A 23,699-nucleotide genomic window follows, 5' to 3' on the forward strand; every position below is an offset into this window, starting at 1 on the left:
TAAAACATTTAAATATTCTTCAGATTAAAATAAAATATTTTCATTGTGAATAACCCAAAATATTATTCAAACACTTGTCAAACTTTTCATTTTTAAAACAGGAACAACTGTATACCCTTCATTTAGTCCCAGTGGGGACATAGCATCTAATCTTATTTTCCATTTTAGCTCTTGTATGTTAAGATGCTCATCCAAAACCTTCCCTTGCACATCCTTCTTTTTTCTGATCAATAGCCAGAAACCCAAAATGATGGCTTTCATTCACTGAAATGTGCTTAAATATAGCACTAGTGGATTTCTTATTCTTAATGTCATTTTTATGCTCATGAATGCGGTCTTTTAACCACTTATTTCACTAGGACAGTTTTTTTCTTCAGGCATTGAAAAGACATACCTCCTGAACAGCAAATGATCTAATTGTTTGCAGCAGCTCCTCATCTACATAGTCTTTGGACAAGGTGCTTCTTTTATATCCATTTCCTTCTACACATATGTCATGATGGTTAACTTGTCCTTGCTATATTGTACTGATGAATGTTGTATAATCACATATATTTTAAGTTGAGATTTTTTCATCTGGCTTCTGCTGAAAATGGCCTGTGCTCTTCTGAACTGTCCTAGTAAAAAAGATAATTTCAAATTAAAAATAAAAACATTGCTAATGACGAAGATATTCTATGAAGTAATGCACAAAGCATTCTGGGTTCTTTTTTTTCAAACATGCTATTTATATTATTTAGATCACATAAGAGCTAGATTTTAAGTATTTTATCCCCAGTCATACTTTATGTACAACTTTTGTTAATACATATCTGCAGCCCTTGGTGATATAACCTACTTTATGTACCTAATTGTCAGAAAGAGTGAAATTTCCATCACCTTCCTTCTGGGAGTGGTAGTGGTACTACTGATGTGGCATCAGTAAGACAAGACCATTCATAAATGTCCACAGGAATAGCCATTGTTAAATACCATGTCATGTTCTATTATTACTGTGAGATTAGCTGACTTGTAATTGTAAACATTTCTTTTTGTTCCCCTAGATGCTGCAGTAAGAGACAAGAAAAAGATGGAAGCAGGTAATGAAAGTCAAAAAGCAAAACAGTATTAAATGTTTTAGAAGAAAATACAGAAATATTTCAGTTTAGCATGCACCGTCTTGGAGGGTGAGTCATGTTACATTGTACCACCTCACCTGTCAGACACAGTCCAGTGATGATTTTGCCTTCTTAAAGGAACAACCATAGATATCAGTATAAAGTGACTCAAACAGTTGCAAAAAATCTAAAATGTATTGGTTTGCTATGAAGTGTGTTTTGCTGTGGTTGTGTGGTCGAGCTTGCAAGCATATTTCTTTCTTGAGTTATGCCAATGTTAGTTGTTTCCTCACTCTTTGTCACCTACTTGGACATCTTGGCAGCTTGATCTTGGCTAATCAGTAGCAGTTACTACCCTCCCTTTTGTCAACAGGCTGGCTTCACTTTAGCTGTCAGAAGTGTAGCTTCTACAGGGTTAGGGTCTATAAACTTGGAGTAGGCATAAGGAGCAGTGTAAGTGAAAATTTAGCGTTATTCCATTTAGGCTGAGATAGGCATGCTTTGGGGTATCGGCAGCTATCTATGCATCAAAATAAATCTCTGATGGATGCTATTATATAAATAGACCAAAGAAAATGTATTTTGCTTTATTTTGTGCATTGTCTTATACTGCCTGTTCCTAAGCATGACTAATGCTGTACTATTATTTTAGCTGTTAGTTTCCACCTCACTGTTTACCGTTGTGTAACTGCTTAGTGTACCTTTCCAACCATTGCAGTATTGTTCCTGATATATCTGCAGTACTCAACTAATTACCTATCTTTAGTATTTTTTTTTTTGCATTCAGCCCAGCCACTAACCCTGTTCATAACTTGATTTTGATGATGTTTAGGCATTCATTCTTGTTAATTTTAGTTGTTAATTTTACTGGATTGTATGACAGCTAATGTAGAGTCTATGAAATATTGCCTATCATAGTGTTGACATTTGTTTCAAGGGTTAACTGTCATTGACAGCATATTCTGCTGTCACTCAATTGCACCCTAATTTATATTATGCTGTCACTCAATTGATACCACCCACTGCCGGCACAGCTCGAAGAAGGTACAGCCTAAACTTAAATATCACTAAAAATGCTTATTTGTAAACAGACAGTATTTTGTGCTTTTATATCTATGGAAAAGGATAAAAGCTTTGCAAAGTAAGCTGCTGTTTTACAGAATAGTATTATAACTAGTCTAAATAGATTTATTGCTAGAGTTTTCAGCAGCAGGAGGTATTAATGTAAAGAATCAGCATGTGTAGAATCATTTTTTTTCTTTCAATTGTATTGGTTTTGAATATGATATATAGGTTATGATAGTAATCAAGCCATAAGACAACAAGCTCCAAATGGCATATTGAGGTACAACTGAAATAGTGCACAGTTAAATGGATGACATCAACATCACCACTGTTTACTAAATGGAAGCTTATGCTAAAAAGTAGGCGAAGTGCACAAAAACACTGAACAGCAACAGATCATATATGTATTTGAAAAGTATGCACAGTATAAGTGTGAAAGACACACAAATGGCCTCAAATGTCCTACATATGTAGTTACACAGTGTACAAAGTGCACTATCAGTCACACAACACAGTAAAAGTTGTACTCCATCTGTGAGATACTGCAGTTATGTTAACATTATGTAATTATTCTTTGGCCAAAAAGTTATTTTTCCTGGAGATGCTAGAATTTGCTAATGTAACACTGTGCCACTGTAAATACATCTCATAAGTGAAAGTGCACATTTGGGTGGCTGTCAGGTTGCCAGTGATATAGGGCAATAATCGCAGTCACACTATTTAAGTAGGTATGACCTCAGACCACCTAACTATTTAGTTACATCATCTATACAGACTATTATCAGCAGGCAGAGCCACAGGAGAAGACTAGGCATAACTGAGGCATACAGCATCTATGAAGGGATGACATCAGCAGTGTATTGCCAAGGAGATGTGTCTGGCTTTTACAGCCATCTAGGTTTGTAAAAGTTGGCATTGCAAATGTATGTAAACCAAGCCTGAATCCATTCACAGTCTCACACACACACACACACACACACACACACACACACACACACACACACACACACACACACACACACACACACACACCACACACTCACTCACTCACTCACTCACTCACTCACTCACTCACTCACTCACTCACTCACTCACACGCACACACACACAATCAGTGTAAGAAGCACCACAGGAGAAGTCTGACAGTTATAGTGTGAAAGTTCACTTTAGAAAGAATGATCTCATCAGTGTGTTGTCCCTCCACATGCCAGTCATTTTAAAAATTTAAACACACCCACCCCCACTTATCAAATGTTTGGATGAAACTCTTATAGGGGCATTAATTTTCCAGTTGTATACATAGTATGGCCTAAAAAAGCCATGGTTTCTTTAAGTAATGTATAGAAAAAAATTCTCCAGAGTAGAAGCTGATCAAGCAGAACTCTGTTAGACGACATGCTCTCTCACACACACACACACACACACACACACACACACACACACACACACACACACACACACACACACACACACAAGTTCCCCATATTGACCCTTGAACTTCCTACCTATCAAGTTAACACAATGTAGAAGGCATTGTATTACTCATAAGAGTACAGGAGATTTCTGATTCTTAAGGGGAGAGAGAGTGCATTTTTGTCAGAATGACCTTAGTGTGTACTTTCAGAGAGGATGTTTCTGTAAAAAGTGGGATAAGGGAGCTGTGTGATTAGTTAAATTTATTCTCTGCAGGGGAAGCAGATATAGCACCAAACACTACATACAAGTTTCCCATCTTGAGCATTGAACCTGCTACCTATCCAGTTACACAATCTATAGTACATTTTATTAATCACACGTACTACAAGAGAAGACTGACTTTAATGATGTGAAATAGCATGTTTTTACTTCTTGAAAATTCACTGTTTGGAACTGATGGTACTTTGAATTACAAACTGTACAGCAAATGCATATATGTGTGCACAGGACAGTGTAACTTCACTGTGGGTTATCCCGTGTAATTAGATACTGCTGTACTAACATCTTGATACTATCCTTCATGTACATTGCTTTTCTGGGAGGGACATTGTCATGTTTCACATTATGGAAGTCATAGAAATTCTGTCTTGTAAACCAGCAGATTATCAATCAAACTTTCCTGCAAATTCATGGTGAGATGATTGTACACTTATATTGTCTCACACTTGCATGTGTGTCCTGTGAGTGCACAAACTGCAGTGCAAGTCATACCTAGCACAGTGCACTGCAGAATAACATTTAACTTGGTCGACTTCTTTGAGTCAGTCACCAGAGCTGTGGATGAAGGCAAGGTGGTTCATCCTACCTTGATCTGGCCAAGGCCTTTGATATCATTCTTCACATAGGAATCATAGAAAAACTCACTAAGCTAGGCATCAGCATCTTTATCACTAGGTGGGTTACAAACTGGCTCACAGATAGAACCCACAGTGTGAAAGTAGCTGACTCCAAGTCAGACTGCTGACCAGTCATGAGTAGCATCCCACAGGGTTCGGTCCTGGGTCCTCTCCTGTTTGGTATCTACTTCTCTGAAGTCCAGGCCAACACAAAGGGACTCTGGCTGACAATGTTCACAGATGATTGCAAGTTGGGAGCTATTATTAACTCCCCAAGTGATGTTGACATCCTACAGAAAAGCCTCACTGAGACCAACGATTGGTGTCAGAACCATAGCCTTAAGCTCAATGCCAAAAATGTGTCTTCATCCCCCTTGGGAAAAACCCAGTTCCCTTGAATTACCACATTGATGGTAGTCCACTGAACACAGAAGGCATTATAACAGATCTGGGAACACAGGTTGACAGCAACCTCTCTTTTGACCACCACATTACCACTGTGGTAAGAAAGTCCTTCTATGTTGCACATCTCATTACTAAGGGTTTTTCATCCAGGATCATTGTCTCCCTCTACTCTTCCCTCATAAGGCCAATCATTGAGTACAATGCCCCATTTGGCATGTACCTCACTAGACACCTGCAACAACTGGAGAGACCACAAAAGTGCCTCACAAAGAAGATCCTAGGCCATAAACACTTGTCCTATATGGACAGACTCAAAAAACTCCAACTATTCTCTGTCTCATATCGTCTACTTAGAGGCAATCTCTGCTTCACTTACAAAGCCATGTCTGACCCAGCTCTGTTATAAATGCTACATCCAAAGAAATCCCAATCCCTCCACACCACACACTCCAGAGACCTCAATTTCATTACCACAATCAACAGAACATGCTGGAGGGACAGGTTCATAACCCAGAGACTGCCCATGCTATGGAATAGACTTCCCATACATGTTAAGCAGAGCCCCTCACTGGCCCTCGTCAAGAGAAATCTTGATGAGTGGATGTGAAATAGAAAATTCACCCAGGGGATCACTACAGTGGCTCTACTTGACAGAAGCACTGGGAACTATGGTCGGGTGTCACGATGCCAGGGTAATCTTACAGGCTAGGCTTGTAAAGACTCCAGGACCATTAGCCTAGTACACACCTATGAACCTATGGATTATGTGAGAATAGTTTAAACAAACTTGTAACACAGTTGCAGTGTATACACTGTAGAACAGACATGAATTAAATGACTCAATTGAGTCAACATTATTCTGAAATCAAGATAACCTTTTGACTAACTTAATAGAAATATACAAATGTTGTGCAGCCTATTTTATTTTATTTATTGTGTGTTGCTCTTTGAATGCAGCACTGCCAAGATGAATTGCACCATTTATGTCAAAGTATTAGCACATGCGTATCTGGTTCCCCTTCACAAGCTTGAGTTACTGAAAGCTCGAATTTCAGAAGCTCGAGTTTCGATAACTCAAACTTGTGAAGGGGAGACAACAAAAAAAAAAAAAGGAAGTTTACTGACATGTATGCATGTGCCCCTGCACTCTTCTTGCTGAAATATACCAGCTCCGTGACCGCACTATAGCAGAGAAACGGAAATTTTCCCATTGTGCGCTTCTGTATACAGCACGGAACGGAAGATTTCCCACATCCACATTGCAGTACAATCTCAGAGTTGGTATATTTAACTATAGGGGGATGTGGGGGGGGGTCCAGGGGGGCTTGACCCCCTGCAAAAACATTGTAAAGACATGTTTGCATGTCTTTTATGTCTGCTTTAGAATTTCAAGTTGCTGAAAACTCGAGATTCTGGGCTCGAGCTTATGAATTTCGAGCTTTCAGCAATTTGAGATTCTAAAGGGGAACCGCTTAATCATATCTTGAAGTAGTGAGCTTAGAATATGAATTAGCAGTACTCTATGTTGCTCTCTGCCAACTTTCACTCAAAGATCAGTACAAGACTGGGTCCACAATAAGGAGCAGACACATTAATATAGCAGCAAGATAATGATGTGTTAAGGAAAGGTGTAGCCAACCTTTACAGCCACAGGAGTCAGACAAGACATTCTGAAAAAGTTTTTATCCATCTGAATTCAAACCTTTAGAGCACTGAGAGAAAACTTTTATATCTGTGTATCATCTAAGCAGACTGCATAGCAATTCAATTTACTGATAGTACAAATTTCATAACAGATTTCTTCAAACGTGAATGTATTTATTTATCTTCATTACACTACTGACCACTATAATTTGTACATCCAAGTGTTCATCTTGTTGAAAAGTACATTAAACTGAATAAACATAACTTTGCACATCGGTGCAAAGCGCAACAGACTAATGTGAAAGGGAATAAAATCATAAGCTGTTACCATAAGCTGTGTACTTCCATTTTGCCTTTGTTTCATTTGTTGCCCATTGCCAGACATTGGGCAAATGCAGAAGTGGAAGAATAATGATACAGAAGTGAGAAGATACAACAACAGGGTGAGATGGAGGCAGGGATAAAATAGCTTACAAATGAAGAAGAATATTGGCTTATAACAATATGTAGCCAACAGGTACACATAAAATAATTTAACAAAAAAAAGGTCAGTAACAGTTAATGGCTGGATTAGAACTTTTGAAATTAATCAAGAGCCTGTCTATCCATATGATCATCATTTCATCATGCCACAAAGAAATTACTACTTTTCAACATTTAAATAACACAAATGAAGCACGACAACTTACTAGAGCAGAAGGGGGGAACAGAGAGAGACAGAGACAGATAGACAGATGCAGAGTAGAACACCAACATTATGGTGTGGGACATGTAGAAACATCTGTATGGCCTTGTAGTCTTACTTATTAAACCATCATTAGTCTGTCATTCTCTGTACAATGCAATGCTAATCACAGAAAGAAATTAGACGTACGAGAGTGCAATGAATTTGAAGACATAAGCAGGGTAAGGTTGACTTAATATGTCCAACTCTTGGGGCTGTGGTATTTTTGCAAATGATGTCTTGCTGCACTGTTATAGGATCATAGAATCTTATGAAGTTATAAGGTTATTGGCTTTGAGGCCCTTATAAGCCTAGCCAAGGCTTTAGCCTATGTTAAGCCAAGTGAGCACCCGCTGCTCCAGTCCAGCAGGGACACAGGTGGAATCCCAGGGGTGTATTTTCAGTTTCCCATCCAGTTATCCAGGTTGCACTTAAAAAAGAATAGTAAGGTACTCTGCCTGATGTGGAGATGGAGTCTATTCCACAGATGGAGGAGTCTCTGGGACATACATTTGCCCTGCCAACAAGTCCTATTGATGTCACAGATTAGGCTGAGATCTCACGTGTGGGTTACTCGAGTGGAGCTTGGCTTGTAGATGTGCAGTAGACCCATCAAGGAGGGATCTGAGATTGTTTTGTATGTCAGACAGAGGTCACTTATGAGGAGTCTGTATGAAACTGAGTAGAGGGACAGGGTGTTTAGCCTGTCAGTGTAGGGTAGATGTTTGAGGCCCTGGAGTCTCCTGGTGAGGAAACTCTGTGGTCTCTCCAGCTGCTGCATGTGCTTTGCGAGGTACATGCTGAAAGGAGCGTTGTACTAATGGGCCTTATAAGGGAAGAATACAGGGGTATTATGAATGCTTTGTCCCTGGATGAGATACCTTTACTTATAATGTAGACCATGTAGAAAGCTTTCCATGCAATAGAAGCAACATGATGGCTAAAAGTCAGGTTTCTATCAACCTGGATGCCCAAAACTCCTCACAATTGATTGCATGCTTTGGATGCTGTTATTAATGTGATAACTTCTGGGGACAGCACTCTCCCCAAAGGGGATGATGATGCATTTTTTTGGTATTCAGCTTGAGGCCATTTTTCTTGCACCAGTCATTTGGGTGAGACCTTCTTGGAGGATGTCCATTCACTAGGAGAATTGATGATAGTGCCCAGCTTGCAATCATCAGCAAACTTGCTCAGCCATGGCTCATTTTTTTGGCCTGCACCTCAGAGAAGTATATCCCAAATAACAGATCCTCAAGACTGATCCCTGGGGTATGCTGCTCATTGTGGGTCTACTACTTGAGGTGGTTTCCCCTATTTTGATGAGGTGGGTTCTATCAATCAGCCAGCTTGCTACCCATTTGGTAACATATGGATTTATGCCTAGTTGAGAGAGTTTATCTATTATGTCTGAGTGGGGAATAGTGTCAAAGGCTTTGGCCAGATAAATGTGGGTGGTGTGCACCATCTTCCCCTCATCCAGCTTTGGTGATTGTCTCAAAAAAGTCAACCAAATTTAATAGAGATGACCTCAGCTTGATGAAGCCAAACAGTGCGGGATTGAGTGTTTGGAGGTTGCCAATGTCCTTGTTAATGAGATCCATGATAATCCATTCCATAGCCTTGCAGATCAGGCTAGTTAGGCTGATGGGTCTATAATTTCCTGGATCACTGGATGCTCCACCTTTGTGCAAAGGATGACAGTGTCTGTCCTCCACTCAGTTAGGATGAAGCTAGTACTCAGGATTTGGTTGAATAGGGCACCTAATGGTGCTGCAGGCTTCTGCCCGAGTTTATGTAGGATGCAGCCTGGGATGTTATTGAGTTCCATGGAGGCTGTATTTTTTGCTTTTGAGAGAGCAGTGATGATCTGTTCCCTAGAGAAAAGGGGAGGGGTGCAGGTACTGAGGATGCCCTGATTTACTGATGGGAGGGACAGTGGAGTAAAGTTTTTGCTGAATCTGTCAACCAGAAACTTGGCTATATCTATGGCATTTGTGTATGCAGTGTTCTTGACCACCTGTTTTGAGCAGGTCTGCGTGCTTCCTTTGTGACTGCAGACATATGTGAAGAAGGCCTTATGATTGTGTCTAGTAGATGTGGCCAATTTGGACTCAAAGTTTGCTTTGGAGAATTTCACTAGTGTTCTTATTTGCTTGTTCAAGGGAAGAAGAGATTGCTTCCAATTGGGCACCTGCTCCTTCTTGGTCCTGGACAGCAATGTTTTCCTTTTGTTATATTATTTATTGCAGATGTCCACCAAACATATGTTACTGAAATGGTATATTACTGAAATGTTGTATATAGACAGAACTACAGATGTTTGCAGTTAAATATATGATAGGAATATGAAGTAGCATTATCTAATAAATTGACCTACAGCTGTTCTCAAACCTATGACACTATGCAAAAACATAATTCTACAAACAGGGTAATTATTTCCCCACACCACAGAAGAACACATACTTTATATCAGCCAGAAGCCAAAGAATTGTTGCATTTATTTATTTATTTAAGCTTCATGATTGGGGAAATCCACTGGGCCAAGAAGAACCCATTTTCAGTGGAGGCCTGGGGAGAAAAGCTCCACAATAATTGCAAGCTACATTTTACATGTTAGAAATGGATATAGTTCATACAGCTAATTAAACATTTACAGGTAAGCTCCATGATATTTGCAACTGGCTTGTCACAATGTTCAAAAATGAAATTATTTAGTACAGAAATTTCAACATTTACATAAAGTGAAAAGTAAAGGAGAAGCATGGGCGATACAGAGCCACACAAAATAGAGCCAAGTCAAGTCTCTCAGGTATAAATCCAAAATTTTAATTCACTGCAGGTCAGATAAGCGCTATCACTCATTTAGTAGAGCTTCCTCAGATCATATAACAAAGACCTTCATTCATATAGGCTGTATTTATACAGAAACTGTGGTCTCCATTAGCCTATCAAATGCATCTGCTTATTTATATATTCATGAGAAAACATAAAAGGTAACAAATAACATGTCAATTACAAACATCTATATAAAAAATGTCACTTGCAAATGTATAAGATCATATTAAAAGTTGCATATGAAAATGTGCTTAAAAATCCACTGGGCCAAGAAGAGCCCATTTTCAGTGAAGGCCTGGGGAGAAAAGCTCCACAATAATTGCAAGCTACATTTTACATGTTAGAAATGGATATAGTTCATACAGCTAATTAAACATTTACAGATAAGCTCCATGATATTTGCAACTGGCTTGTCACAATGTTCAAAAATGAAATTATTTAATACAGAAATTTCAACATTTACATAAAGTGAATATTTTTGTTATAAACTCAGTTGTAGGTTTAACATTTCAAAATATGCTACTAGGCATTAGTAGGTTAGGAAAATATTATCCATGGGTAGGGTAATAGTATATTTGAGATTGGAGAGTATAGTACAATAGATATTAGAGAGAAAATTAGTTTTTAGTATGGGAGGGATTGTTTTGGGTGGGATGAAGTAACAGTAGAGTTAGATGAATGAGTCAGTGCAAGGTGGAGTGGGTGGGAGGGGGGTTAAGTTGGAGCATGGCATTAACTTTTTCATAGCTGTGCCTTTAGTATACCTTTACTCTGTATTCCCATATACCAGCAGATTTAAACATATTCATGTGAAAATAACCAGACCACTGTGAAATAAAATGAGCTTAGTAATACAGGCTGGGGTATGTTATAGGATCTATGTCAGATTATTGAAGTTCTGAAACTTTGAAATTCATATAGCCAAGACTATATGATCAAAGTTTTGGAACTTCCAACATTAAAAAAAAATGTAAAAATTCTATTTTTAATGTTTTTGCAGGGGGCAAATCCCCCCCCCCCCTGCACCGCTAATTAAATATACCAACACTGAGATTGCACTGCATTGTGGAAAAGGATAAATGCACCATTCTGCACTGTACCACTATCTCTATTCAAAACGTTCAAAGTTTTAAAACTTTGATCATATGGTCCCAAACATATGACTTTAAAAACTTTGATAATCTGATAGGGACCCATGTTATATACATACTTTACAAGACATAACTCTACTAAACACATAGTTAGGATATGTGATGAATCAGGAGGATTATTACAAAATTATTGTGCCCATCATACATATGCAAGTGAAATTTAAAGTAAATATCGTCATTTTTAAGAAATTATAGACACATTAGATTGATATTATATGTGAAGAATTCATGATATATGCCAAATAGAACAGTTTACTTATGAAAGCATTACTAATACATTGTTGGCAATAAACATAATATTATCATTTGTCTTTATTTTTACATTCTTAATCAAAATGTTGTGAGAAATGGGATTCTGGCACTCTTTGTAAAAGTATTTTTTAGCTGGATTTGAATCCTTCACCACCTTTGTTCTATACCTAAGCTCACTGCACATACACCTTGTACCACAGAGATAGGTAAATAACAGGTGGAATTTCTCCATTCAGTGCTATCCAGAGTGTTGAGGAAAGTGCAACATTGTCAAGTGTGTTTGTTCTATCTAAAGCAGCATATACTATTTTTTTATTTTACCTTATTCACTGAACCATGCCTGCTGCCAGTTAGAGAGCAAATGCAGATTAAAATAATAAAAAAATCATATTGTGAATAACAGCAATTCAATCTCTAAACAGAATTCAAGCAGTGCATTATGTGCCTTATTTCTCTCAATTTAATTCAGTTACACCTTGTGTCACAGAAAAAAGTTACCTGACAGGTACATTTTCTTCACTGAGTACTATCTAGAGTGCTGATAGCTGTGCAATGTCACCAGGCTATTTTCAGCTACATAAGTCATTCTAAACTAAATTGTTTTCACTTTTTTCCATAGTCAGTGAACTGTAGTTCACCACTAGGGAGAGCTGCTAGTTCAGAGTGAGCTTTGCCAAATAAAGAGAGTGAGAGAGAGAGAGAGAGAGAGAGAGAGAGAAGAAGGATGTGCTGAAATACAGGAAACACTATGAAAAAAGTGGTCAAAATTTACACTTTTGATATTTTCTATTCTTGGTTGTGTTTCCACATGAACAAATATTCATTAAACATCCTTATGTTCATTCAAACACAGCTAGGTCTGAATTAGAACCCCAGGACACGAACACATTCACAAGCCTCAATTCCAATTCTTATCACTATGTGCACACACATACTATGCTATGGATATAAAAGCTAGGTTACAAATACTCAGTATGTGACCTACTTCTTCTTCTTCTCCTTTCAGCTTTTCCTGATTAGGGGTTGCCACAGCAGATCAACAGTCTGCAGAATGATTGGCAGTGGAGTTTTACAGTGTTGAATTGCCAGCTTGACACCCAAGCTGCTACAAAAGGCACACACTCACATCTAGGGCCAATTTAGAGCATAAAGAACACCTACAGCATGTCTTTGGAATGTGGGAGGAAACAGGAGCACCCAGAGGGAACACAGCCAACTACAGGAAGGATGTGCAGACCCCACAGAAAAGGCATCCCAGCTGAAAATCAAACTGGAAAATATCTTGCTGTGAGGTGGCAATGCTAACCCCTGCACCACAGCAGCCAACCTCAGTATGGGAACTACTAAAAATTTATATTGCAAGAACAACAGGCAAAGTTCCTGGCCTTTGCCCTGTGTAATTTGCAGTAAGATTTATGGATGGCTGTGATGCTGTCAGGACAGATATTATTTTATTACAGGAGGTTGGGGGTTGGTGTACTGGTTAATGAGTTTACCTGCCAGTCACATGTTACAGGGTTTGACTCTTACCTTCTAGTGGGAAATTGGCTAGGCTTAAAATGGTGTACAACAGCAGCTAGCCTAGTGCTTACTTATGAAACAATATAAGATGAAACTTTTGAACACTGCATTTCTTTGTTTCTATTTATTTTCTGAGCACCATTCAAAGATGTATGCTTCTCTAACAAGGCTGCTATGTGCTTTGCCTTGCAGTTGATATATGTTTTAGTGAGTAATCTGGGTTCAGGCACCTAGGCAGTGAAACATTTCCCTGTGAACCAGTTAGCTGGGGACACATGGTGATGTGATATTTAGCTGCAGGGAAATATGTCTGTTGTGAATTCCCTGTGGGAAAAGAGAAGCACACACTGCCATGCCCACAACTTTAATAACCAGGTACACAGGCACAGTAGAAATAATGAGTGTTGTGCTCAGTGTACAATATGTGTTTTTGCAACTACAAGATGTAAACATGATACAGCATGGAGGAAATCCTGCATGCTACTGCAGTCACATGTGTGCTCCAGTATGCAATTTTAAATCATGTTCCTAAAACACTGTGAAGAGGGTAGTGGTCCACACACACCAATTATAAAGCCACTGCCCATTAAGCACTGCATTTTACTGCTACTGACATGCCCACTGGCTAGCCTCCTCCTGATGCTTGCTATACTGTCTGCTGTCTCATGTTGCATTGGGGGCCAACAACATTATTTCCCCCATGAGCATTTGATTATTAAAGTTGTGGGCATGGCACTGCATTCTTCTCTTTCCCCACTTGAATTCATAACCAAGTATATTTCTCTGCAGTTGAATGTCACTTCAGCTATGTGTCCTCAACGAAATGTACCACATGAAAATGTCTTGCTGCCTAGGTTCCTGAATCTGAATAATCTGCTTACTTGCAGCCTTGCCAGAGGTGCAGCATGTGCATACCATCTTGTGTGTCCTTATACCATGTTTACATTCCATGCACTTAGTGCAGATTTTGGAATTTAAAAATGAATGAGTTCAAACATCATTTGCATATTCACAATACTCACAAGGCTGAATCTGCACTATATTAGGGCAGTCTTGTCTGCAAGAAATATGCATCATGGTAGGGGTGTGTATTTATGTAGAGAGCTAAATGCTGGTAATTGCTTGTAAAACGTTTCTAGTGTCTTGGTGTAAAGGTAAAGGTAATTTGCTGCTTTTTTTACAGAATACTGTATTTCAGACTTTGTGATGGATTGTATTTCAGAATACATCAATCATACCTCTCAACCACTTAGCAGACGAAATCTGGACAAAGCTAAAAACAAAGTGGGGACAAAACCCTACAATTTTGCAAATCTTAATTATTCATATAAACTTGGAAAGTTGCTAGAATAAAAGGGTTTGTGTTACTATATATTTTCTGAAGGATTTGAAGTCTGAAACTTAAATGTCTGTCATTATTTAATGAATTTAGTCCACACTGATTTTCCAGGAAACCTTGTTTTATGAGGAACAGATGGAAATATGAGGCACAAATCTAGACATTCTGTGAAAATCTGTACTGTTGAGAGCTATGATACCATTAGCTTAGTGTATGCATTGCTTGTCCCTTGCTGGTGGCATAGACATTTATATCCTTTATTTGTTACATTACACAAGTTTGTGAAAAATGTAACATGACATTATAGAATATTTTCTATGCCCATCTGGTGAATTATTGCTGAAGAATGTTGTATCACTTTCTGTGAAGGTCATGGGGTTGACTTTGTAGCCCACATATGTGTTAAGTTTGTAATATATAACTGACCACCCTCCACATAAGTGGGCATGTGGGAACACTTTTACCAATTTGTACTGAAAAAGGATAGCTTGCTGTGGCTAATGCTGCAATGTACTACTCAGTTACACAGCTGTTGACCTGCTTTCATGACAGATATACTTTCTTTTCATTTTCTTTAGTTTGTTTGAGGGGGTGGCTGCATTTACTTGTATGTACTATTATGGAGCTTTAATTTTTTGCTTATTTTGTACATTGATGTTGGTTTTGACATGACAGTGGGTATACTGGAGAACTTTCAAGTAGGTAATATAATTCAGTAACTCACACTGACTTCTTTGGTATTAGGCTTATTGTCATGCATTCTCCCCTGCCCCCACCACCCTGTGCCAATGATGGATGACTGGCCTTTTTTAAAGTTGTAATAGCAATATATATATATATATATATATATATATATATATATATATATATATATATATATATATATACATATCTCTCTCTCTCTCTATATATATATATATATATATATATATATATATATATATATATATATATATATATATATATATATATATAGATACAGGAAAGTACAATGCTTGATGCACATTATTCTGTAAAGTCCATTGATGGCATTGTTGACATCACAGTCATATAGTTTTACTGGCATTACTTTACAGTTTTACTGTCGTTACTGTACACAAGACAGATGTCTCATTTTAGGGACATATAATTACTTACATACAGAACTAAGACATTTTGTGTTTTTTAAAACAGGTTCCACTCTTACCTTGGGCATCATATGAGGGTGAAAATGATTGCATATTGAATGCACTGTTTTCATGTCTACTTGGGTTTGCTGTACAACTTTCTGTTATGCAGACTGTGATAAGTCAATCTGGGTGTAAACACACTTCTTCCTTTTGAAGGTCTGAGAGCAACAGTAGTATCACCCTTATTTAAATTCTGTTGCACATTCAGCAAAATAATAACAGCAACAACTTTTAACATGTTTTTTCCAAGTGTAATTGTGCTGTATTTCAAATTCTTTTGGTGTACAGGGCAAAAACCTACACTGAGTGTAAACAACCACTATATAGCTTTCCGAGTAGGTTTCCTGTATTGGATTGGTTAATTATGTACTCCTTATGCTGTCATTAACATTTTACACTAACTCTGGATATGCAAAATAATCAGAAACAGATATCTTCATGAAAAAAAAAATCTCTCTCCACTTTTTTAGTCCAGAAAGAGCATCACTTCTTGTGGCTATTAAACTATTTGATTGGGTATTAAGGTCATTGTACTGGTAAGGGAAAGGCTATACCCATCTAGTACCCCAGGCCTAAGAATGCTTTACTTAACCCACATGTTTTCTCATCAGTGCTGAATTTGAATCAAATTCAGAAAAGTCAACAAATATTCTGATAATGAAGCTGTAGAAAAATCAGAGAAGTTTAATGCTATAGCTGACAGCAGTTATTCTTCAATCACTGAATTGCAAATACTGGACCATTCAATTTCAGTCAAATTGGGAGATGTAATAAAAGTGCAGGATAGATGTGATATCCATGTATTAGTTGTCAAAGCAACTAGATAGGTGTGTTTATGAGTGTCACAACATATAGCACGCGCATCTTTAGTACTAGAAAATCAGAAGGTTATGGGTTCTGTTCCCATCCCACATGATTGGATTAATTTTCCATTGCTGACATTGCAGAATAGCATTACAGCTGCTGCAATCCTGAGTGTGCCATAATTCAACTGAGATATTTAGCCTCGGTCACATCTTCTTGAGTTGGTGGTAGCTTTTAGTTCAGATGAATGTAAAAGATCCCATGGCACTCATCAAAATGTAAGGGAAGTTCCCTGGTGGCTCCTCTCAGTAGAAATACCACCTTAGATCTCCCCTGAAAAGAGGCTATCAGTCTAGTGAGACTTACCTGGTCAATAAAGGATAAACAAATAAAGAAAATCAACAGCAAAAATAAATGAATTAATTAATTTAGAGATTTGCTTTTTGTCAGCCAGCTGATTATATCATTACATCCCTTGAAAGTAAAGGTATAATTCCTCAACATTTCCATTAAAACTTGACTTTCAATAAAGAAATAAAGTGTGACACCAACATAAACTGTACAACAGAAAATAAATAAGCAGTGATAAGACAAATCAGATAATCTGCACTTGTTAAAGGAGTAGCGTTTTTGTCCATTTTAGTAACCACTTGTGAACTTCGTTAGATCTTCATTTGGTTTTACCTATTGTGTTGTATGAAATAAAAGATTTAAAATGAGGTGCCATTGCATTTTTTTCTTGGTGGTAACAAGTATAGATAAACTGTACATCAATTTTACTGCAGCAAATATAAAAAAATGAAAGAATCATTGGCTTCTTGTAAGTTGTATCACCCATGCAACACCCTCACTAAGAATTCTGATAGGGTTACTCACTCATCATTTACAGACAGAAGAACACATACATGCTTCCTCTTAGAGTTTGATTTTCTCCAGACATGCACATCATGGGGCTGCATCACATTACCGTTAGCTGTATAATTTAAAGATATTCTGAGTCAGAGCTGTTGTTAGGTACTGTATCACACAGTATAGTTCCCTGATCTGTCACCCCACAAGTCTTAAATCCTCAACAGCTTTGACTACAACTACAGTATTGACATTTATGTCTGAATTACTGTATCTGTGAAATAACCTGCCATTGCATTTGTTTCTCTTCTTGTTTCATTGTTACTGCTCTTGTCGTTACTGCACACAAGAGCCTGCTTATATCTGTATGAGGTTATCTCATTCTTTCTAGCTAATTTGCACATCAAAAATCTGTACTAACATATTTTCTTGACTGCATGTGGCATGCTGAATTTCTCAGTGACTAGATGACAGGATGATCTGTTCCTTTCTTGAAACTAATTTTGTTCAGTATCCATAAAAGTTACATTAAGTTCATATATGTTCAGAAATTGAAGAGGTAACTGTTTAGAAAAAGTAAAGAATCACATTAATGTATAACATGGGTTGTTTCTAAATCGATAAAGATTTTTTTTTTATTTTTGTCAACAGAAATGAAAACACTTCATGAACAAAAAGGTAACATGTACCTTTATACCTCATTTGATAGTGCATATTAAAATAAATATTGCCCACATCAAAAACAACATTTTGACCATAGTATATTTTCAGGCATATTCTATACTAAGAATTAAATCTGAGTGTTGCATACTATTGAGAAGTGATATGCTTTACCGAAAATAATGTTGTTTCTGTGCACAGTTTATTACTTTTGGAAACCATAATTCTTTATGCTATCTGTATGATGAAAAATTGTTCTAATCTTTTGGCATCTTAAATTACATTCCCATTGAACAAAATAGTGCTTACTACTATTTTTTTACCAAAATCTGCACACTGTAACTACTGATAAATGTTATTTCTTAGCTGTATGTTTAATGACCAATGCCTGCAATAGTTCTTTCTTAATAATTTGCAGATTGGTAGTTCATGAATTATTTTCAGTTGAGACCTCTTGAATAAGATTATGATATATTAGATTCATGTTGTAGATGTCATTGCACTAGCCGGTGCATTTTTGGTAAGTTCTTATCAATAGTTCAAATAGAAATAGCTCCTCTGCATCTACAATAGTTAGAATGTATCTTACTTCATGCCACAATTTTTTAACAGCATTACAGTGAAATTAGGAAAATTATAAACTGAGTATCAGAGGATGTAAACTGGTCATTCTATATAGTATTTGTATATTGGTTCCAGTCATATCAAAAAGGAATTATTTATATAAAATTAAAGTATCTGAAAGGTAAACCACATTACCTCAAAAACAGAAATGTCAGTGTCATACTAAGCATGCACTGAGAAGCAACTTTTGTGCATGAAAATATTAAAATAAAAAAAACTATCATTTTTTTGCATGGGGAAGGTCCCCTGCATCCCACACATACCTTTCTAATTAAGAGATTGCACAGTCCCCGGGTAAGGGAATATTAACTATTCAGGGACTGTTGATATCACACACCTGTCAACCATTTGTATAGAGGACCAAATGCAGCTTCTTAAATGGATGTTGACCAAACTTCCTGTCAACCAAACTAACAAAAGCCATATATATACAATTATTCAGAGGTATACCAAATTGCTAGGAAAAATGGAAACTTTATCACTTTCAATTTGGTTTGGCAGTGATCTGTGATTAATGTGTCTTCAACAAAAGAAAGATAATAAAATGATTACATGAATGCCAATGACTGAATACAAGACTAGTTTTATTACTATCATTTCTTGTGTAGCTAACCTGTAACTGTAAACATTTCTGTTTTCCTAGATGCTGCATTAAGAGAGAAGGAAACAATGGAGCAAGGTAAAGAAAGAGAGGATGCAAAATGCACCAGTGTTAGAGGTTTTAGAAGGAAATACTTGTATGTAAATGCACAATAGTTAATTTCTTTTTTTACTTAGGGGAAAGATTAGATATCCTTGGGAAGCAATCGGTTATACACTATAACACTTTGTTAACATTAGTAGAGATAGTATTAAGTGTATTTAGTTTTATTTGACTTCAAGAGTTTTTCAGCTGAAGGTTACAATACTCTGCAGAACTAGCATATGAAGGATACGTTTTTCTGCTTTATATCCTGTTGATACATTCCTGGAGTATGACATATTGGTTCAAACAATAAGAAAGCCATGACACTAAATTGATTACCTCACTTTTATAGCACACCATTTTGTATAATCTGTTAAGAAAGAAAGGATGTGACTTCATTACTCAATTAATCCAAATTAGCTCAAAGTTTGAGATCTTGGGAATTTTCACAATTGCATGGTTAAAACTCTTAGACTAATGCAGTCAGTAAGATACTTGTGATAACAATATATCGTTTAGGGGTAACAATGATTAAGGTATTTACCTCATAAGCACAAAGTACAGAGTTTGATTCTCACCTTTAGAGATGCATGACTAAGATTAAAAAAGCCCTCTGTGGTCTTTAGCTTAGTAATCACTTATAAACAATAAAACTACATCTCTATAGCTACCAAGTATAAAACAAAGTCCACAAAGTGTATCATTTTTGGAAGGGTTAACGTAATGTTTAAGGTCTTCACCTTACAATCACAAGGTACAGGTTACACTTTAATTTCAGTTCCTCCATTTCCATTTTAATGTGTGTGTGTGTGTGTGTGTGTGTGTGTGTGTGTGTGTGTGTGTGTGTGTGTGTGTGTGTGTGTGTGTGTGTGTGTGTGTGCGTATATACATATATATATATATATATATATATATATATATATATATATATATATGTGTATATATATAAAGCAAACCAGTAGACTTATATATATAGAGCGGTACAGCTGAAAAGCACAATCACTGCAGCTATTCACTCAAGCAAGCAAAGTGGCACATTGTGGCGATTCCTAAGGACAGCTACCTGACTGTATCCTAATAAAGACAGCTGCACTAGAACAGTTAAACACCCTTAACTCTTCTAGAGTGGCTGTCTCTGTTAAGATACAGCCAGGTAGCTGTCCTTTGGTATCACTGCAGTGTGTTCCTTTTCTTTGCATCTGTTAAGCATAAATGATCAATTGTTTTAAATGTTGTTGTTAAATCAACTTACAGTATCCTACATTTTATGAATACATTGCTTCAAGTATCAGAAAATCTGCTTATATAAGGGATAATATCTTCAGGAAGCATGCTGTGACATTTTTGAGGTTGATTTATCACTAGTCATACAACTGCTATGATACATTTGCTTTTACTAAAGCTAACACTGGATAAAGCAGAAAACAAATTACTAGTGGCAGTTGAACAGACACGATAAAACTGGGATTCAGGCAGTATTCCTAAGCCCTCCTATGTCCTACCACCCAGCATAACACTGGGATTCAGACAACACTCCTATGCCCTCCTATTGTCCTATGCCCACCATAGGTTCATAGTTGTTTACTAGGCTAACAACCACAAGAGCCTAGCCATGCATCCTAAATCTCTGCCAAGTCCTGATACCCTTGATAAATGTAAACTTGGGCCTTGGAGATGAACCATTTAGAGGTTACCTGTTTGCATTAGAGACAGGTGCCAAACCAGGGATGAATTTTTGTTTTGCCATCCAGTTGTCCAAGTTGCTCTTGAAGTGGGTTAGGGAGGAACTCTCCTTCACATAGATGGGGAGCCTGTTCCATAGATGTGGTAGTCTCTGGGATACATACCTATCTCTCTAGCAGGTTCTATTTATATCACAGGCAATGTTTAAGTCTTTAGAACAGGTAATTCAGGTACTGTTTGTTTTGTGGATATGCAGAAGGTCCATCAGAGTAGGGCCTGACAATGCCCTGTATGCCAAGAACAAATCTCCCCTCAAAAGCCTGTAGGAGACAGAATACAGGGATAGGTCCTGGAGGCTGTCTGGATGGCACATATTACTTACCCCGCTGTATTCTTTTAATGAGGAACTTATGTGGCTGTTCCAGTTGTTGGATATGCCTGGTTAGGTACATACCAAAGGAGGGCATGATTTTTAGTGCATTTTTATACAAGTTTAATTTATACATGTACATTCTCAAGAAACAGTATTTACAAAGTTTTCCATCTGACATTAGAAGTATTCTGGTGATGGTATCAAGCAATGGAGTGTATTCAGCTCTTTGTTGTTTTGGTGCTTTAAATGTGAAAAAATTTTTAATTAAGTTACATGACATTTCTCAATCATTCACTTTAAGCAATTATTCACTTTAAGCAATAGTATATAAGAGGGTTCATTGTTGTAAGTGACTGTTTTCTGATGAAGTCATAAATTGACGAAAAGCGTGTAACCAGTGTTGTTGCGTTTAAAAATAAATATTCTTTTCTACTTTGGATTTACCTTATTGTGAGCTGTTTGCTATTACCAGCCTTTGGTGTTGCTGCCTTTGGACACATTTCTACAGTTTTTGGTTTGTCATTTTGGTTCGTGTGATGTTTCTGTGGTTTGAGTACGATAGAGGCTTGTTCGGGCAGGTCCACCTCGGAAGGCAGCGCGACCGGTGCAATTCCTGTTACCGGGGATTTAACCCAGCTCACGGGTCAACTCACACAGCTTGTGCAACTGTTAACTCCTATTGGACATGGTCTAAAAACCATTATTTCAGAGCAAAAGGAAGTTCTCAAAGCGGTCTCGGCAAGGATTGTTACATCCGGTACAGCTCCCCCTGTACCTTCCACCAGCAATGGTGTAGTCCAGAAGCAAAGGAACGAGGCTCCTAACGTTACCGGAGTTGCAGAACTTTTGAACACTCCGTCCGTTTTTCGTGAGGATAGTGGGGAAACCTCAATTCCATGTCATCAACCTTCCATACCTCCTAGGGCTTCGTTGGACCCTTTACCGTTTCTGGAATGGGTTCACTTGAAACCAGCCTTCACGTTTTCGGGGCATACTAGGACTAATTCCACTGAAAGTATTAACTTTGAAGATAATTTGCGTTTCCTTGAGGACATTCTACGCAGGTACAAAAACCTTGTACTTGATAATATGTACTTGTCTGAATGTATAAACAAAAGTATAGTACCTAAGGGGTTAAGGGTATATAAGTACCCCAATCATGTTATACAGGGTAGTGAATTTCATACCGATTTGGTTAAAGCTTTTGATAAATGTGGCCTTGACATAGTTCGGGCAATTATAAAAAGGAATGAGAATGAGATTCAGACTTTAACCGAACAGATTTACAAATGTAATGAACGTATTACCGATGACTTATTGTTTACAGTTGAATCTTACAACATTAAATATCAGGAGGTTCGCAAACGTATAGATAAGCATTGTGACATTGTCATTAAAAGAAAATATAACAAACTCAGTAGGGACCTTAGGGAATATAGGGAAGGAAGACAATACCCTCATCCACCTCAAACTAGAAATACACGTTCTAATTATTCTAACAATTCTTGGAATAAGGAAGAAATTATGTATAGGGACCAACCCACTTCCCCTATTTTGGTTGAAGAGGAAAGTATTGAACAGATTGACACACAGAATCAACCACATGATGAGGGTGATTTTTTACCAAGGAGATCGGAGCGCATTCGGAACCAACAAAGGGGGGCCACCATACCCATTATATCCGATTTTTGCACAAGGAAAGGAGAAACTAATGCAGGGGTGGAAGAGGAACACCAACCCGGACTGGCAATAAATGATGACATTTCTGTTGTCAGTATTGGTTTACACAAATGTTATAGTAGGAATGGTTATCACATTTACAACTACAGTGACATCCCGGTCACCAGTGCCTGTTTTGATTTATTCACTAAGGGGTTTAAATTTGTTCCAACCAGAGGTAGTGCATTAGTTAATACCATTTTGGATTTAAAAATGTTTACCTGTAAATTGAATTTGGAACATTTATTTGGGCACACCCCAATGGCCCCAAGTTTATTACTTAAAAAATCTAGTACATTTTACCCCCCACTTCATCCCCAACTTAGCAATTTAGAAGCTAGGATTGAGAAATTAATTCGCCAAGAGTTGTCTGAAGGAAATTTTGACCATAATTTAAGTTATCAAGAAAATCAATTATTGTATGATTTGGCACATAACCACCATTTGAGGGTTATGCAACCAGACAAAGGTGGGGGCACTGTATTCATGAACCAGATAATGTACGAAAGTAAAATGAATGACATTTTATATGACTCTAACAGATATACATTGACATCTATTAATGAGGTATTTTTATCTTATCAAAAGATTGATTTGGCTATCAAGGATATGCTTGACCAGGAGGTCATTGAATTTGATACCTACTCCTTTTTGGAAACCCCTTTTCCCAGGGTGCCTACCATATTTGGGATACCTAAAGTGCACAAATGTGTTGAGGATCCTCCCTTAAGACCTATTGTGGCAGCTCAAGGTTCCAAGACCCATTCTATTTCAAAATTTTTGGA

The 23,699-nt window shown here is 37.4% G+C and overlaps 1 protein-coding gene across 3 annotated transcripts in view; it reads left to right on the forward strand.

Annotated features, from left to right (window-relative positions):
* Positions 1–1,047: 1,047 nt before the first annotated feature.
* LOC122791339 (IgA receptor-like) overlaps positions 1,048–23,699 on the forward strand; it is a 632,537-nt gene continuing 609,885 nt past the window's right edge. For all 3 annotated transcript variants that reach the window (XM_044059054.1, XM_044059052.1, XM_044059053.1), the window contains exons 1-3: positions 1,048–1,079; positions 17,822–17,848; positions 19,098–19,133. In XM_044059054.1, coding sequence (XP_043914989.1) covers positions 1,070–1,079; positions 17,822–17,848; positions 19,098–19,133 — 73 coding nt within the window. In that variant the 5' untranslated portion in view covers positions 1,048–1,069. The remainder of the gene's footprint in view (positions 1,080–17,821; positions 17,849–19,097; positions 19,134–23,699) is intronic.

Source organism: Protopterus annectens, chromosome 17.part0 (genome assembly GCF_019279795.1).
Source record: "Protopterus annectens isolate FY-2018-M chromosome 17.part0, PAN1.0, whole genome shotgun sequence".
Classification (NCBI taxonomy): domain Eukaryota; kingdom Metazoa; phylum Chordata; order Ceratodontiformes; family Protopteridae; genus Protopterus; species Protopterus annectens.